Below are 18,124 nucleotides of genomic sequence, written 5' to 3'. Positions count from 1 at the left end.
CTCCTCTCATCGCTTAGAGACCCAAAGAGGCCAGCCCCCGGCCCCCCACGACAGAACCGGGGTCAAGGGTATGATCTTGGAGCAGGCGTCACCTCTGAGACAGTCCCACCCTAAGCGAGCACAGCCCCACTGTCTGCAGATGCCTCCAAGACTGCTGGGACATGTCCGGTCCCCTGGCCCTGGACCCCAAGATGGGGGAGAAAAGAGGTTTGAGCTCAGCCTAGGAACTGGACCCCAGAATCTAGGGCTCCCTCAGCCCAGAAGCAGCATGTGGCTGTGGGCCGCCCCCTGGGCCGTGTCTGCAAAGCAAGGGGCTTGCAGAGCACGAGTTCCAGCCATGCGGGGCACCACACGAGACCCCTTGCTGACCTAAGGAGCTAACTGCTTGCCTCCCGTGTGTGCGCCTCTTAGACGCGGGCCGTACGGTCGCACCGGACTGCAGGATCAGCTGTTCTTCTACGGAGAACATAAATAATACTTAAGATAGCGAACATTCACCGGCCACCTTGTGTCCCAAGTACTTTCACATATCTGCTAGCCCAGGTCTCCCTTATCACCCAAGGTCACCTGACCGGCGGGGCTGCCATGTGAACCGGGTGTCCGGCTCCAGACCCTTAACCACCCTGCTCTCCTGCCTCTCTGATGACAGCAGACAGGCACCAAAATCATCCTCTTCAAACCCGCTGAGTGCCTCCCCTGTGCCGGGCACGCTGGGGCCCTGGCCCCTTTGAGCTTACCCACAGGAAACAGCCTCCCTGTGATTTTTCTCCTGGGGGTGGGCAGAGAGTTTCTGCCCAGGATGGAGGTGGCTGGACGGTCAACCCCTTCTGCTTCTACTTCTCCCAGATCTACACGGACACCCACATGCAGACTCCAGCCTGGTCCGATGGGGATGAGGATTAAGACAAAAACAAGGCTGTTGGGGAGTAGAGCTGAGCTGCGCCCAGGCTGGAGCCCAATGGTTAGAACTAGCGCCCCAGGTCAGATTCCCTGGAAGTGCTCCGAGGCTCTGAGCTTTGCACGAAGGAGATCTACTGTCCTGTACTCTGGTAACAACAGTAAGGCAGGAAAGCAGCACCGGGCAAAGAGAGAAACTCCCATGCAACGTACTCACACCACAGGAGAGGGGCGCATGGGGGGCTCTAGAGCTGGGACGGCCCTTCACGAGGGTCCCGAGTTGAAGCAAGGGGACCTGACCTTTGCACGCCCCTCACCAACTGTCCAGCCACTCGATGCAGGCGGCCCCCGGGGAGGGGGCATAACTTCGGCCAATGCGCCCCCTTCCACCAAATCACCAAAGGCAATTCCCAGAGACAGATTCAGCCAGCAGCCGTCAACAGCCCACATGACTACAGTCAGGCAGCCTGGGGACAGGAGACAGGGGCCAAGAGAGAGTCCTCCTGACCTGGACGGCTTCTTCCTCCTTGGACGAGGAGCAATAATGTCGTGGTGGCAGGAGCCTCAAGCACCAGCCAGCCAAGTCCGTAAATGGCCGCTGAGCACCACCAGGGAAGCCTCAGTCACTGGAGGGACCCAGACCCCGCCGGGAGCTCAGTCTCTAAATAGCTCACCACCCCCTACCCTGAGGGGCCCCTCCTGGCTGGTCCCAGGTCCTGATCCCAGCTTTGCAGCTCCCCTCCCCCCCTGCTCCCCACAACAGAACACATCCCTGCCCCCATCCGAGTCCTTCTCAGCGGGCTATTGTGAGGCTTGAATGAGCTTAAGCAAGTGGAAAAGTTTTGTTCACTGTCGGTGCTATCCACATGGGAGGGGGCTGCTATGAAGCCCCACACTTCCTGCCTTTGGAAGAGCTGTTCCCCTGGGCCCACAGCTTTCTTCCCTGGCCTTCCCTCCCCAGTCATTCTCCTAGCCCTTCAAATCTTCCTTCTCCCACCTGATTCTGTCTCTGTCTTCCTGACTATCTCCGAACCTCAATCTCTCTATCCCTCTGCCTCTCCGTGTCACTCTGTCCTCCTTTGGGTCTTTGTCTACGGCCCCTCCTGCCACAGTTTCACCTCCAACCAGGGCAGCTCAGAGCCACCCCACAGATGTTTGCCGCCCCACTCTCCAAGCCCAGGTCTGCGGGGGGCAGGGGAATTGGTCTCAACTCTTGGTTCCATAGCAGCTCCGAGCTCAGCTGGCCGCCTCTCTGAGTCCCCACTTCCCCCCTCGGCTCCTGCTCTTACCGACAGGGCAGCCAGCCCCTGACCCTGGTTTCCCAGCCTGTTTGTGTAACTACAGTAGTGTGGAGAGGCCCCCAGCCACACAACTTTCCCACTCCCAACGCTCAGGGCTGGCACGGGGCCAGCAGCTCCTGCAGCAGCGCGGGCAGGCTGCCAAGCAGCAAGGCCCCGCCCCTGGAGCAGCACAGCATCCTCTAGGCTGGGCCACAGCGAGGGTCACAAGCCTGGCCCAGCAGGGGTAGGAGCAGCACGCAAGATCCCCCTTCCCCTGGGCCCCAGGGTGCCCAAGCCTGGCAGCTGCTGACAACCCCACAGCCAAGACAGAGCTTTTCCTTATTGGCTCAATAGCAATGGGAGCCCCACTTCTCAAGGAGCTCCTCTAAGAACCAGGTGGGGAGAGGAAATAACATAAACAGAAGGGTCACAAACGTATAAACACTGAAAAGCTCTCCAACAACATGCACTCGGTAAGCATTACTGAGCCAGTGACTGTGCAGGCCTTCAGTCTGCAGTGTGTTGCATAGATGGGGGGTGCGTATAGGCAGGCAGATGAGTGGATGAGGGGACGAATGGGTGGGTGCGTGGGTGAGTGGATGGATGGACGGACGGACCGACGGACGGACGGACGGACGGATGGATGGATGGATGGACGGACAGCTGGGTGAATGGGGGAATAGGTGGATGGATGGTTGGGTGCCTGGGTAGGTGCATGGATGGGTGGGTGGGTAGATGAGTGGATGGGTGGATAAGTAAATGGATGGAGTCATGGTTTGCAGGTTAGCAAGCCCATCGGTATCAGACCTCCCTTTTCCTTCGACCCACCCAGAAAACCCCCTTTGCCAGATTTCTTTATTCACCAAAGACTGACTAAAGCACCAGACTCCCTCCTTGGCCTCTGAATGTCAAGCAACTTCTCTATTTCCTCTTCTCTGTCCCCTTTTCTATGGGAGAGAGTGAGGAGCCCAGATCACAGACACGGGTGGGTGGGTTGTGAGGAGCTAAGAGGCCCACTATGGCTGACGCCTGTACCCTGACTATCTTAAGGAAAGGACAGAGGGAGCCAGGTAGGGTAAGCAGCACCCATGCTGCCTCCAGCAGAGTTAGCAAAGCACACGGAGTGTTTTGGGACGGTGCCATCAGACAGCAGGCATGGACCCTTGTTTTCTCCCTGCCAGGAGCCTCAGTCTCAAGCTGAGACTGGGCTCCCTGAGCAGAGCCCCAAGGACAGGGCTTGAGCTATGCAGGGGCCTGGAGGGAGCCAGGAGCTAAGGGGGGACAGACAGGGAAGATGTGGCTGAGAGCCCCAGGGAGAGGCAGGCCTGGCTGGATGGGATTAACGGAGGCACCCCACCCTCTCTAGCTTCAGTCGGCTGGGAAGCTTCCAGGAAGCTCAGGGCCTGACCCTGAGCAAGGCCCAACCAGAACACGAAAAACTCTGGAGCAGAGAAGTTCTCAGGACCACCCTGCCTCACCCAGCGTGGGGATCCTGGTGTTTGTGGGTGGCAGACGCCAGGTGTCCCGGTATGGCCGGGGGATGGGAAGAGGCTGGAGAAATCAAAAGGAGCCCAACTGGCTTCTCCCCAGGCTTCCCCAACTCTTGTGTTATCGTGGAGATTTAGAAAGTAAGACATGTGAAACACTTAGAAACAGAGCCTGCGCTCAGTAAGTGTTCAGCCGTCAGTATCTAGGATGGTACTTGGCACGGTGTGGGCACTAACTACTTGTTGAATCAATGTATACACGGAAGTAGACCTTGAGGACGTGATGTTAAATACAATAAGTCAGACAGAAAAACAAAAACGAAATGGTTTCGCTTATATGTGGAATCCAAAAAACAAAGCAAACGAACAAACAAAACTCATAAATACAGAGAACAGAATAGCGGTCGCCAGGGGGTGGCGGTGTTGGGGGTGGACAAAATGGGTGAAGGGGATCCAGAGGTGGAAGCTCCCAGCTATAAAATAAGTAAGTCGCGGGGATGTCACATACAGCAGGGGGACTATAGTCAGTAATATTGTCGTGCCTATTTGAAAGTTGCCAAGAGAGTAAAATCTAAAAGTTCTCATCACAAGAAAAACAAATCGTAACTTTGTATGGGGGTGAATGGTAACGAGACTTATTGTGGTGATCATGGCCCAGTATATGCAAATATCAAATCATTATGTTTCGGAAACAAATATGTTATATTTAAATTATGTCTCAATAAATAAATATATATATATATGAAATTTTCTGTACTCGCCCCTCAAAACAAGTATGAATGAGTGAGTGAGTCTCGCCCCCACTTAGCTACTCTACCTCAAACACTAGAAGATACAAATCAATATCGGCTCTATAGCTACCAAGAAAGATGTACACATTAAGCTCATTCCAACCCCAGGGCCTTTGCACTTGTCCCTTCTGCCAGGAGTGCTTTCCCTCACATCTTCACATGGTTCACACCCTCACTTGATTCCAGTCTCTGCTGCTGGAAATGAGAAAGGGCCCTTATCACTGTCTGCTCATAGAACTCTCCCCTCTCCCCAAAGTTGTCTCTCCTTCCCCAGTCAAGGACTCTCACCAAGCGCACGCGTGCGCACACACACACACACACACACACACACACACACACACACATCTACGCAATCCTAGCTAGAGAGTTTCAGTGCCCCTACCCTATCCAGAGCTAGAACTTGAGCCATAGGGACTCTGGGCTGGCAGAGGATTCCTCCCACACGCTGGTGACCATTTGTGGCCATGAATGACAAGGGCTCACCCAACCCACAGAGGAGGTCACACTCTGTCCCCAACCACACCTCCCCTCCCAATTAGCCTTGGCAAAAAACCACGGCAGCCTGCAAACAGCAGAGTCCAATGGACCAGGATTTAAGACTCCTTGCTCTACCACTCAAGAAAAAAAATATATTTTATTGAGCACTTACTGTGCTAATCTCTTTATTAGCCTCTGTGCTCATCTCCCTACACACCTGAGCGCATTTAACCCCCATAACAATTAGGCAAGGTGGGTGTTATCTTTATTTTATATCTGGCTGAGGCAGAAGAAACTGGCTAAGTGCTGGGGCTCTGGAATGAGGCAGAGCTGGGTTCAAATCTGTGCTCCTCCACTCACTTGATGTGTGGCCTTGGGCAAGTCACTGCAGCTCTCTGAGTCTCTGCTTCCTCCTCTGTAATGAGGAGATAAGACAGTCACTGCCTTTGACCCTCAGGAGGATCAAAGGAGGTAATGCATGAAAGTGCCGCGTGGTGCCAGGCATGCAGCCTTCAGTCAAGGTTGGGGCCTGCCCTTCCCTCCTTATCTCGCCAGCTCCCCTGCCAAGGTTTGCAGGCTGGGACTGGTCTTCCCCACGGTGCCAGGCACAGGGCTGGGCACAGCCAGCACACAGAATATTCTTGCTGATTGGCAGATTTTCCCAAAGTCTTGACTGCAGAGAGCACTGCCTCTCCAGAGCACCCCAGCAGGGGACTCTAGCCAGGGCAGCACCAGGGGGAGGGACTCTGGAGGGAGGCCCCCTCCCACCTCTGATCCTCTGCCTTGTTTGGAAGCCCTCCACCACCATGTGTCCCACCGTGAACCCCAGATCCTGCCCTAGCTCCTTGGGTCTAAGTTGCTACCTAGAAAGCTTGGCTGGCACCCTGGCTTCTCCAAGACGGTGGCCACCTACAGGTTCACCAATCACTCACCCCAGTGCCTGGAGCTCTGACCCTGCCCCAGCCCCTCAGCCGGACCCTGCCGTATGCTGACAGACACCCCCACTCCTACCAGCCACCCAAATCACCCACTCCAGAACCCTGGGGTCCCATCTGCCCACGACTCAAACCTCTGGCCTCCACCCACCTACCCACAGCTGTCCCTTTCATCCCACCCAATAGGCCACACATGCACACTCGGAGCCTACACCCAATCCCCACCAGCCATGCCCTCGACAGGACCCTGGAGCCTGGCAGAAAAAGCACTGAGGCACTCTGACATTAATCAAAGACACTCATAAATAAATATGTGCAAATCACATGCAAACCAAGGTGGGAATTTACATCTTTCATTGCTGGGTCAGCATCTCCCAGTACCAGGGAGGCTGCCTGCGGCTCAGGGGCTTTGGAACGACAGCCCTCTCATCTAGGGGTCCACTGAACAATCCCAGATTCACCATCTGAGATTCTCAAACTTCCAAGTCAGGAGTATCGACCACCATTTACTGAGCGCCTACTGCATGCATTCTCCCAGACGCTAGTTCGCGCAGACACCGAGACGGCGTGTGAAGTGCTTAGAGTAGCACCTGGCGCCCGGTAAGCACCCACCGCATTTGGACGACGATCACTAATACCCTCTTGAAGCCTCAGTTTCTTCTGAGTGCTTTGGTGAGGCTGCAATGTAATGAACCCAGGTAGGAGCACGTAGCACGCACGGTTCCTGTGCATAGTAAGCACTCAATAAATCTTAGCTATTATTATTAAATAACGTGTGTCTATGCAAACACATTCTGGAAAGACATAGCCAGTAGGAGTAGTTATGAGGGGTGAGGCAGAGAGATTAATGGAGGGTTTCTACTTTCTGTTTCATGTATTTCTGAGGTAAAGGATTTTTACAAATGAGGCTGTATTGCTTTTATCGTCAGCAAAAACTGTAAAGATGTTCCGGAATAAAAGCTATGAAGGCAAAGACCCTGTCGTGGGGGCATTCACTTCTCAGCTACCTCTCCACCGTTCTGCACCCCTCTCTACTCTCCTGGGAATCCACATCCCTCCGAACCTGGCAGGCGCCAGGTAGGTTTGACCAGGGGGAGCGGTTTGTTCCGGACACGATATTTATATCCTTATGTGACATCCCCCATCTGGCAGGACAAGTGAACCTAGGAACCCTGGAACTTTCCCAAACACCAGCTAAGCCAGGCCTTGGTTCTCCCACCTGCCATCAAGGATTGGGTCTGGGCAGAGGACTCCCTGCTTCGATTCAGTCCCAGCCCCACACTCCACAGAAAGGCTGTTGTGTCTGGGTTCACCTTTGCGGCTCTTGCCCTCTCCTCTCAGCAGGTCACGGACAGAGAACGCTGGGCAGGAGCAGGCCCTTGTCCAGGGTGCCCTGGGCCTAGTACCCAGCACCCCGTAGCTTCAGTCAGCTCGTCAGGTACGAATAAGAAGATACGCCCTCTTCCCTGAAGCCCACTTCTTCTAAGACTGAAAGCCAGTGTCTACTTCCTTCTGATACTAAAAGCCCAAATCCACCACTTCCAAACCCCCCCTCCGCCATTTGCAAAAAGAAGGAAACGAGATCACGGTGGCACAACCACGTGCTCATTCAGCAGATGTTCTTGACTGGTACCACTACAGACCAGGAACTGGGCTGGGTGCTGGAGAGACTGAGACAGAGCCAGCTGCCCCCAGGAGCTCCCAGCCCCGTAGGATGGACAGACGCACAGAGGGGAATGACGGTGCAGACCCGGAAATGCTAACGCCGAGGTGGTCTGCACAATACAGCGTGGAAGGAGGGCCAAGGTCATGACTTTGTCTAGAGTGAGAGCAAGAAGACTTCCCAGAGCATGGGACCCTTGAACTAGAAGTTGAAGGATGGGGGGAGGGGGCATTCCAGGGAGAGGGAACTGCATGTGCAAAGCCAGGGCGCCATTAGGGTCCTGTTTGTTTGTGGGAACAGAAACTCCGTGCTGCTGGATTCAGAGGGTGGGCAGAGGCAGGACCCCTGGGGACTTTGGACCATGCACACAGTAAGGAGCAATGGAAGGTTTCTCAGGAGGCAAGTGACATGTCCAAGTTGCCTCTTGGGGGAGCACTCTGACTTGACTCAACACAGAGACTGGAGGAAGAGAGACTCAGCCTAGACATCCTAGACCAGTCGCCAGACTTTATGACCTATCCACCCCCTTACACATTCTTTCAACATTACGTTCCTGGAGCCATGAGGGTGTAGGCTTTGGCTCTCTCTTGAGGTGCCCAGAGCCAACAGGTCAATGGGCCTACGAATGGAGGTAAACTGAGGCACTCTACCTAAGGGTCCTTGCCTGGTCGAAAGGAGAGCAGGTCTGTGAGTCACATATACTCTTTTCTCAGCCACAAACCAAAGTTGAGACTGGAGGGTGATCTTATCTGCGATGACAAGTCCAGCCCCAGGCTCAGACAGGTATTGTTCCGGGCTCGGCAGACATCCCCAAGTCAGACAGATGTCCAGGGCTCAAACAGACATTGCCCCCAGGCCAGGAAGATGTTGCACCAGGCCCAGGCAGATGCTGTGCCAGGTTCAGACACATGTCCTGGGCCCAGACAGAAGCTGTCCCGGGGCCAGATAATGTGCTGGGCTCAGCCAGGTGTCCCAGCCTCAAACAGATGTTGTCTCGAGCCCAGGCAGATGCTACCCTAAGCTCAGACAGATGTCTGCCACCAGACATACATAAAGATGCTAAGAGGTCCCTGGGAAAATATAATTCGTAAATCCTCCTTCGCCACTTCCACCCTCCACCTGCTACCCTCAGGAAAGCCGAGGACAGCCGGCACTGAGCCCGACCAACTCTCTCCGGAGCCCCCAACTTGTAACAGCCAAGGAGCCCTATCATTCTGTCCCTCCCTCGGACTCCAGGCTAGTCTACTACACAGAGGCGAGGACGGCACACACAGCAGGGCGATGAATGGGGTACAACGCACAGGCGTATAGGGCATGCGTGTGTGCCATGGCCGACAGTCATGCCCAGGCTCCCCGAGCTGATTACAGGCAGAGAGGGTGGGGGGCTAAAGGAAGGAGTGGGTGGATGTGAGGACCAGGCCCACTAAGTCCTACTTCTCACCCACACTCTGAGCCTGGCTGGAGGGAAAAGGTCCCATGACCTCAACCCCATACCCCTATCTCTGCCCGACACCTACAAATGTCATTACTCTCTCATTTGAGGGTAATTACTTACTTCTCCAGAGCTGGGCAGCATTAGGCTAGGGAGAGGGGCGTAGGAGGCTGGGCCAGTGAGGACATAAAATGAAAGACGGTCCCATTCATCCACTCGGTCTTCCAGCTTGGCTGGAAGGATGACCCTCCTCCAAGAGCTCTTCACAGGGGCACCCAGGTCAGGAAGGAAAGGGACCTTTCCCCTCACAACCACCCAGCTCCGGTCAGGACCTAGACTTGTGTGTTCTTCAGCTGTGTGGAAGGTGGGGTTCAGGAACCACGGGGTGCTGGATATTCCTGGTCCACGGGTCAAGGAGGCAGCCACTAGAGGTGGGATGGGGAGAGGTGTTTCAGCGAGATCCTTACCACCCCATTTGCCCCGGAGAGGGTGGGGTGCAGGGCTGGGGGCTCCCTCCGGACTTCGTCACTCAGAGCAGAGAACTAGGGACCCGAGTGGTTCATGAATATGTAAATTAACCTTGAGCCAACCCCCAGCAGGTGAAGGTGGGAGCTTCCTCCAGCTCTCAAGAGCTACGTGGAAGCTGAGAAGGGTGAGGGGCGGTCTTCAAAACCACTCTCACACAGAAACACTTTCTGACACAACTGCAGACGCTAATGCACATGCATGAACGCCAAGGAAGCACAGGCACCCTGCCACAAGCACACAAGTGCGTCAGTGAAATCTATTAAGTACAAACACACGGATTCATCCACATTCAGCCGCCACACACACAAGCACACCGAGCCCCCAACACACTATTGTAAACACTGTGCCACACCAAACACAAGGGAACCCCCTTCCTGCCCTGCACCCCACCCAAGCTACCCACTCCCCAATTCAATCAGGGCACAGAGTCAATGCCCGGCCAGGGAGGCACCCCACTCTGCTGATGCAGGGGACAGGGACTTCAATTATCATTCACCGCTCCCACCCCACCCTGTGGTGGTGAATTTTGCAGCCATCCAGATAAAAAGTGTGTTTAAAAAAATTTAAAAAGAGAGAAAAAGAAAGAAACTCAAACCCAGCCCCAGCCTTTCAGAGTGATTAATCCCCGCTAATGATTTACCGATCTGCAGGGAGCGTGTTCTGCATAACCGGATTGTGGGCATTAACACCAGCTCAGAGGCTGCCATTCCCCGAAAAATGAAAGTAAATTTTAAGAGCAACTGACCACCCCTAATTTGAATATTCTACTGATGCACTGGGAGGACCCCCACCCCCACCCACAGGCTTAGGGACTGAAGCAGGGGGAAAAAATGCAAGGAAAGGTTCATCCCTAAGAGATATTCCACCTTCCATCCCTCCTTCCCTTCACTCAGACTGAGAAATAGGGAACCTTAGATTAAATTGGCAAGGCTGCTGCTTCCTCCTCTGCCACAGACAGCAGCGCCCCTCCTGCCCCTCCCCTCCTCTTCACCAGGCTCTCGCCAGCACAGGCGGGACAGAAGGGGTAGGTAGACACCTGGAGGGCTTGAGTACAGAGGGGAAGAGGTGAGGGCTTGACAGCTCAGAACAGTGATCCTATCCCATGTGGGAGAACTTTCTGGATGGTAGCAGGCATCTGTCTAGCTGGCACCAACCTGCACGGAGGCAGCGGATGGACACAATGACGCCAGCACTGCCCCAGGTGGGCAGCTGTGTCTGCAGGACCCTGCCAGACTCTTTCAGTCAAAAACACAATAGGGCCCAGGAAGAGCAGGGTGTGGGCGTGGTCGCTCCTGACACCGCTGAGCAAGAACTGGTTGGGGAACAGGCAGGTTCCGCTCCTGCTCACACCGCCTCTTACTCACCCCAGGCAGCCGGGGAGAAACACCAAGCCACACTTTCCAAATTTCCATCTGGGCGGTGATCTCATCTCGCCTTCACAAGCAACCCACCAAGGACTGCCCTGCCCAGGTTACAGATGAGGGTACTGAGGCTGAGACCGGTCCAACATCATCCAGCAGGCCTGAGTCTGAGCCAAGATGGAACCCAGGACCCTTGACACTCTGAAAACGCAGCATCCAGGGCGTGAGGAGAAGACCGGCAGAAGGGAAAGGAGGTGGCTCTGAGTGCTGGCTTCATCCTGTCCCCCCACTTCCAGCCGGGCCTGTCCCCTACCCCCCAAAACCTCAAAGCCCATGCACACAGAAGGGTGTCCTAAGACACCTGCTCCCCAGTAGCCCTCCCCGTGGGCCCAGTTCTGCCTCTCCTTAGCTCTTCCTGGCACTCGTGACTTACGGTAAGGAATCCAGGGGGAGGGTCCTAGAGCCTGTCTTCCCCCCAGCAGTGAAAGTCCTTGGGACGCATCTGCTCTCAGCACTTCCAGAACTGCAAGTACCCGCTGCCCGAATAATGAGACACCGCACGGGGATTCAGAGGCCAAGGGGGGAAGCAGCCAGACCCAGCCGCCCCCTCTTCCTCCCTCCCAGATCTTGCTCGGGGTGCTGTGGTGTTGGTCCGCCCGTCTGGGTCTGGGACGTGTGTCTGGAAGATTCCAGTGCCCGTGTGGCCGCACAGGTGCTGATGGGGAGTGGGGCTGTCTTCTAGAGGCCATGTCTGAATCTCTCAGGCGGGAGTGTGAATGTAGATCACAGAGTTGGTGTCTGTGACTCAGGACTTTGCAGAGAGAACACGTGGGGCTAGAGCTCATCCCTGCAGAGCCTCCCCTGCCGGCGCGACCCCCCACAGTGAGGGCCCCATCTGCTGGAGGCTCGGTGACCTGTGTCAAATGAGCAGGCGCTCGGTCACACTCCAGAGCCTGGAGGAGGCCCACACCGCTCTGGGAAAGCCCGGGCAGCTCCAGGGCTGGGGGCAGGCTGAGCAGGGGCCCCGCTGGGGAGGGAGGCCCATGAGCCTCTGAGACTGGCGGCGGCCTGGCTGGGAGCTGCCCTCCATAGACAAGGAAAGTGAAGAAAAAGAAAAAGAAAAAAAAAAAAGAAAGAAAGAAAGGGCTTCCCTGCTTCTGTGGGACCAGCACTGCTGCTGAAGGGCATGGGCCAAACTCTGAGCTGGGCATGGGCCCTCCTCTGCCTTCTGATCCCTTGTGCAGGATCTGTTAGTTCCATGGGGGGGGGGGGGGGATACATCTATGCGTCTCTGTGATATGCAGGGTTGGCCTCTTTGTATCTGAGCATGGGGGGGGAGAGTGTGAGTGTGTCGGTGTGTTCACGTTTGCGAAGACCAGTGTGTGCCTATTTGTGGGAACTGGCCTGCCACGTTAGAGCTTCCATGCTTGGGACCCCCAGGCGTGCAGGTCTCCCGTATTTCTGTATCACTGAAGGAATGCCTAGTCGAGCCTACCGCAGCCTGTGCGCACTTTCTGGGTGCGTTTCCTTTGGGATGCACGTCTGTATTTACCGCTGTGTGTTAGTTCGTGTGACTATGACTTCCAGCCCAATGGGATGACTCCATGTGTCCCTACTGTGAATCTGGATGTTTGTCCCTAGGCTAAATTGCATGTCTGTATCTGTGTGTTGTGAGTGTGAATGCACACCCATCTGCATGCCTAAACCATCCGGCGTCTGCGTGGGTCAGGTGGGCATCTGAGTGCCGTGCCCCAATTTCTCCCCCGGCTCTCTGAGGGTGGGGCTCCTGGAGAGAGGGGCTGTTGAACTGCAGGCATCCCTGCCGATGGGCATGTCATAGCCCCCGGGGGTCCTACCCAGAACCTCCAGGAACAGAAGCAAGGAGGATGTCAAGACCTCTGGGAGGAGCCTAACTCTCAAATACAAGAAAATGTTGACTCCAGACTAAATCCATGCATTGTAGAGGGTCTAAAACTTCCAAAACAAAGGAATGTTATCCTTCCCTAGTCCACACTGCCAGCCCCGAGGGTGGTATCTTACACTAGCACTTCGGAGCCATCCTGAGAAGCAGGCACTGCTGTCCTGTTTTAAGATGACAAAACTGAGGCTACAATTGGCAAAGCAGCCAGCCAAAGTCACAGGGCTGTTGGGGGGGACAGGGGGTGGTGGGGAATTGGGAAGAAGTCTTGCTGGCTGACAAGCTGGTCACTAGGAGCCTGGCTTTGCTGCAGACACCCCTCAATTCAGCACATACCTGGGAACCCAGCTTCAGAAGCCCCAGCTAGCCCTGGCCTGCCCCCAGAGAGCTACCAGAGATGGGGCTGTGGGTTCTCTCTGCTGCGACAGCCAAAGCCACTGCCCCCACTGGCGCCCGCCCCCATCCCACAGCAAGGGTAGCAAGCGCGATGAAGTGTGGGACCTTTGTAGGCTCTGCAGCCTCCGACAAGCTTGATTTCTTCATCTCCACCCTGGGGATAATAATCTCAGGGCCCCTCTACAGGGCTGAGAGGTGCAGGTAAAATGTGAATGAATGCAAAAGCACTCCATAAAGCATCGTGCCCATGGTCACTGTTCTTCAAGCCTCAGTGGCAATTCAAAGGCTGGGCATCGTAACACCTGACCACTGTCCAAACACTTCCCTTCCTCCAGTAGGAGCTGAGAGATTCAGAGACCATCACAGCTACGAGGGACTGAAAGGTCAGCTGGTCCAAACCTCCACCACCCCACTCGACGGATAAGCAAACTGAGATTTGTTTAGAAAAGGGAAGTAACATGCCCGTTCACTGGGCACTCACAATAGAAACAACCAGAGTAAAAGCCCTTCCTGAGAGCTTTTCACCCCCATTGTTCAGACCACCCTCTGACTCCCCTAAGTGAGGGCGGGTGGGCTGCCTATGGTACTGTGAGTCCCAATTTACAGGGAGGAAAACGAAGAGCTACAGAGATTGCACTAGAGTTCTTCTTGCCCAGAAAGATGGTAGCAGATCTAGGTAGGAAGTCCCATGTTGGCCCTACCTCCTGGGCCTGGGGGAGGGGCCAGGAAGGCCAGTGCTTTGTGATCTTATGAAAGCAAGGTGACTCAAGGTGACCACGTCTTGGGCCAGAGTCCAGGAAAGCCAAGCGTCCCTAGCTGGGTTCTGACACAGAGCTCCATCACAGCCCTTGCAGCAAGGGTTGTCCCCGGGAAGACTGCTCAGGACAGTGGCCAATGGCCACACAAGGACCCTGCCTCGTCCCACTCCATCCCCTGAGGGCTAGCCAGAGGCTGGTCTAGGCTGTTCGGGGCCTGGAGGAGCAGTCTATACCCAGGATGACCCCTGTCACTGTGGACTCTGCCCCAGCCACCATGCCCACTGCAGCTGCCATCTGAGCCCCAACCCCCCTTATTCATTCACTGAGGCTCTATTCTACAGTCTTAACTTGCTCAGTATGGTCTAGCTGGTCCCCCAGCTCAGTTCTGTGATCTGGGACCCCAGGGCCCTGGAATCTATGGATCCATTGGAGGTAAGACCAGAGGGGAAAAAAAGAAGTGAGCTGTCAGCTGGAAGACTCCCTGGGACCCAAGCCTCAGTGCAGGAAAGAGGTGTAGGCTACAGCCCGCTACACTCCGCCTCCAGCCCGGTGTGGGGCTTAGAGGCACAGAGCAGCTGCGCTGAGGTCCAGGTCTACTCAGGACCTTTCAAGGAGTCCTCAAAGAGCTGGAGAGAAGAGGAGATAACCGAATTGCACACCTCACCTTTCTAACAAGGCTTCCTCGATCTCAATTCCCTTTTCAAAGCTGGCCCCCGGCAAGTCCGTGAAACTCCAGCCCAGGGCTCCAGGCGAGGCTGGACAGCTCCCGGCCTGCACGCAGTTTCCAAAGCGCCAGCCGCCCTTCCCCAAGTCCATGCCACTCCTCACCTGGAGCAAGTTTCGCGTCCGAGCGTGACCCCGTCATGACCCCGGCCAATGAGCCGGTCACGCAGAGGGAAGCAGGGAGAAGGCGGCAGAGGCGTGGGACAGATACCCATAGGCCCAGGATGTCCACCATCCCCGTCGGCGGCGTTTCCCCGGAGCCTCGGTCTCCACCTCGAGGTCCTCTCACTCGGGAAGCGCGGAACGCGGCCTGGTTACGGGAGCTCGCGTCTACCCGCAGCATCGCTGCCGCCGGCCCTGCGGACCCCGAGCCGCCCGCGCGGTACTCACCTGGTCCGCGGAGCCCAGGAGAAGGGGAACCCGCACGAGGCGGGAAGCCAGGGCCGGTCGGACTCGGCCCGCACCCGACGAGCTCTCGGGGCTGCGTAGGTCGGCGGAGTTGCGACGCTGGGTCTAGAAGGAGAAGAGGGAAAACGAGACGGGCCAGGGAGGCGCGCAGAGGACAGCTCGGTGCCGGTTGGAAGCCGCGGGAGGCGAGGGGGCCGAGGGGAGCAGCCACGCCGGAACCGAGCCGGGACCCGCGCCGCCTCAGGCTTGCAGCCGCCGAGACCCGCGGGAATCCCGGCCCGCCGGCAGCGGCACTGCGGAGGGAGGAGCGCGGGGCTGAGCTGCTTCTCGGAGCCCGAGCGCCTCCCGGAGCCCGCAATCCCCGCCGCCGCCTCTTGGCCGCCCGGGCAGGAGACGGGCGGGAATTCAGTTCGCGTGGAGTGTGGGACCTGCCGGGCTCCGAGTCTCCTGCGCCTGGGGTAAGCGGGGCCCACGCAGCCAGGACGAGAGGGGGTGCGGTCCCAGTGCCACCCCCGCGCCACTCCCCACGTGGCGGCCGCGCCCCCGGGGCGTGAGTATGTACGCGGACGGTAGGGGGGCCGTGAATGAAGCCCCAGCGGCCAATCAGCACGGCCGGCGCGCGGGACCCCGGGAGCGAGGCCCAATGGCGAGCTCTGGGCGGCCGGGCCGGGCGGCAGGCGGACGCGGGGGGCGGGGGCCGTGGCCGGGGGGCGGGAGGCGGCTCCGCGGGCAGCCAATGGGCGGCAGGTGGGGTGGGGCTCCGGAGCGCCGAGCGGGTCGGGGCTTTAAGCCGGCGGAGCGCGGCGGCGGGGCCCGCAGACGGAGCGGAGCGGCGGCGGCGGCGGCGCGGCGCAGGGCGCGGGGCGGCATGGCCACCACCGCGCAGTACCTGCCGCGGGGCCCCGGCGGCGGAGCCGGGGGCACAGGACCGCTTATGCACCCGGACGCCGCGGCGGCAGCGGCGGCAGCAGCGGCCGCCGAGCGGCTGCACGCGGGGGCCGCGTACCGCGAAGTGCAGAAGCTGATGCACCACGAGTGGCTGGGCGCGGGCGCGGGCCACCCCGTGGGCCTAGCGCACCCCCAGTGGCTACCCACGGGAGGAGGCGGCGGCGGCGACTGGGCCGGGGGCCCGCACCTGGAACACGGCAAGGCGGGCGGCGGCGGTACCGGCCGAGCCGACGACGGCGGCGGCGGAGGAGGAGGTTTCCACGCGCGCCTGGTGCACCAGGGGGCGGCCCACGCGGGCGCTGCATGGGCGCAGGGCGGCACGGCGCACCACTTGGGCCCGGCCATGTCGCCGTCCCCAGGGGCCGGCGGGGGCCACCAGCCCCAGCCGCTGGGGCTGTACGCGCAGGCGGCCTACCCGGGGGGCGGCGGCGGTGGCCTGGCCGGGATGCTGGCGGCGGGCGGCGGCGGTGCGGGGCCCGGCCTGCACCACGCGCTGCACGAGGACGGCCACGAGGCGCAGCTGGAGCCGTCGCCTCCGCCGCACCTGGGCGCCCACGGACACGCACACGGACATGCACACGCGGGCGGCCTGCACGCGGCAGCGGCGCACCTGCACCCCGGCGCGGGCGGCGGTGGCTCGTCGGTGGGCGAGCACTCGGACGAGGACGCGCCCAGCTCGGACGACCTGGAGCAGTTCGCCAAGCAGTTCAAGCAGCGGCGCATCAAGCTGGGCTTCACGCAGGCCGACGTGGGGCTGGCGCTGGGCACGCTGTACGGTAACGTGTTCTCGCAGACCACCATCTGCCGCTTCGAGGCCCTGCAGCTGAGCTTCAAGAACATGTGCAAGCTCAAGCCGCTGCTCAACAAGTGGCTGGAGGAGACCGACTCGTCCAGCGGCAGCCCCACCAACCTGGACAAGATCGCGGCGCAGGGCCGCAAGCGCAAGAAGCGCACGTCCATCGAGGTGGGGGTCAAAGGCGCGCTCGAGAGCCACTTTCTCAAGTGCCCCAAACCCTCGGCGCACGAGATCACGGGCCTGGCCGACAGCCTGCAGCTGGAGAAGGAGGTGGTGCGCGTCTGGTTCTGCAACCGGCGGCAGAAGGAGAAGCGCATGACCCCGGCGGCCGGCGCCGGCCACCCGCCCATGGACGACGTTTACGCACCCGGCGAGCTGGGGCCGGGCGGGGGCGGTGCGTCGCCGCCCTCGGCGCCCCCGCCGCCCCCGCCGGCCGCGCTGCACCACCACCACCACCACACACTGCCCGGCTCGGTGCAGTGACCCCGCGGGCCAGGCTCCCGCCGGAGCGCGGCGAGGCGCCGCGCGGCCTGAACTCTTTTTTGTTCGGTTGCTTTGGATTTTACAAAAAGCCCAGAAACTTTCGAACAAAACCAAACACCGGGACGACCCTCTCTGGCGAGCGGCGAAGACGGCCGATAGGCTGCGTCGCCCGAGCCCCGGGAGAGAGGAGCGAAGATCCGGAACACGCCAACTCACCCCGGGCATCCTGCCCGCCGCCTGCTCCCTGCCCCCATCCCCTCGACGACCCCCGCCCCTGCCCCCCGGGCTGTTCGGGGCCGGATCCCGGCAGCGGCCTCCCCACAGCGACAGGTAACGCGGTACGGGGTTAGGGATTCCCCGGGAGAGAGGACGAAGAGAGGAGGGTTCCCTATCCCTCTCCCCGGCGCGGACTCCCGAGCCTGCGGGTCGAGGGTGGGGGACTGTCGCTTAATTCGCTCCACGCCTCTTCTCTCCCACAAGGATGCGCCCCATCCCCCTTACCCTTCCTCCGGGCTTGGTTTTTTACGGTTTTTATTTATTCATGGAGCCTCCCGGCTCCTGGGGTCCTTCTAACTCCGCCCGCGCCCTTAATTTAAATCGCTGTATACTGTATTTATCGGGGCCCCGGAGGGGAGGCCGCGAGAGCCGCGTCTGTGTATAAAAGCAGGAAATAGCCAAAGCTTTAATCTAGCCTAATTTATTTTTTCCCTTACCTTCCCCTGCCCTACCCCCCCAAAAAGCAAAACAAAAACAAACAAAAAAAAAACTAACAAAAAAAAATTCGAGTGTTCATTTTTCGTTTCGTTTTATCCGAGCTGCGATTCGGTTCCCGGCCACGCGGGA

At 58.3% G+C, this 18,124-nt stretch overlaps 1 protein-coding gene across 1 annotated transcript; it reads left to right on the top strand.

The window, feature by feature from the left end:
* Positions 1–15,922: 15,922 nt before the first annotated feature.
* On the top strand, positions 15,923–17,281 carry POU3F1 (POU class 3 homeobox 1). The gene has a single exon (XM_026517199.2). The coding sequence runs from the start codon at positions 15,923–15,925 to the stop codon at positions 17,279–17,281; it is 1,359 nt and encodes a 452-aa protein (XP_026372984.1).
* The last annotated feature ends 843 nt before the right edge of the window (positions 17,282–18,124 follow it).

Source organism: Ursus arctos, unplaced genomic scaffold (genome assembly GCF_023065955.2).
Source record: "Ursus arctos isolate Adak ecotype North America unplaced genomic scaffold, UrsArc2.0 scaffold_32, whole genome shotgun sequence".
Lineage (NCBI taxonomy): Eukaryota > Metazoa > Chordata > Mammalia > Carnivora > Ursidae > Ursus > Ursus arctos.
This window is presented reverse-complemented; position numbering and strand designations above follow the sequence as displayed.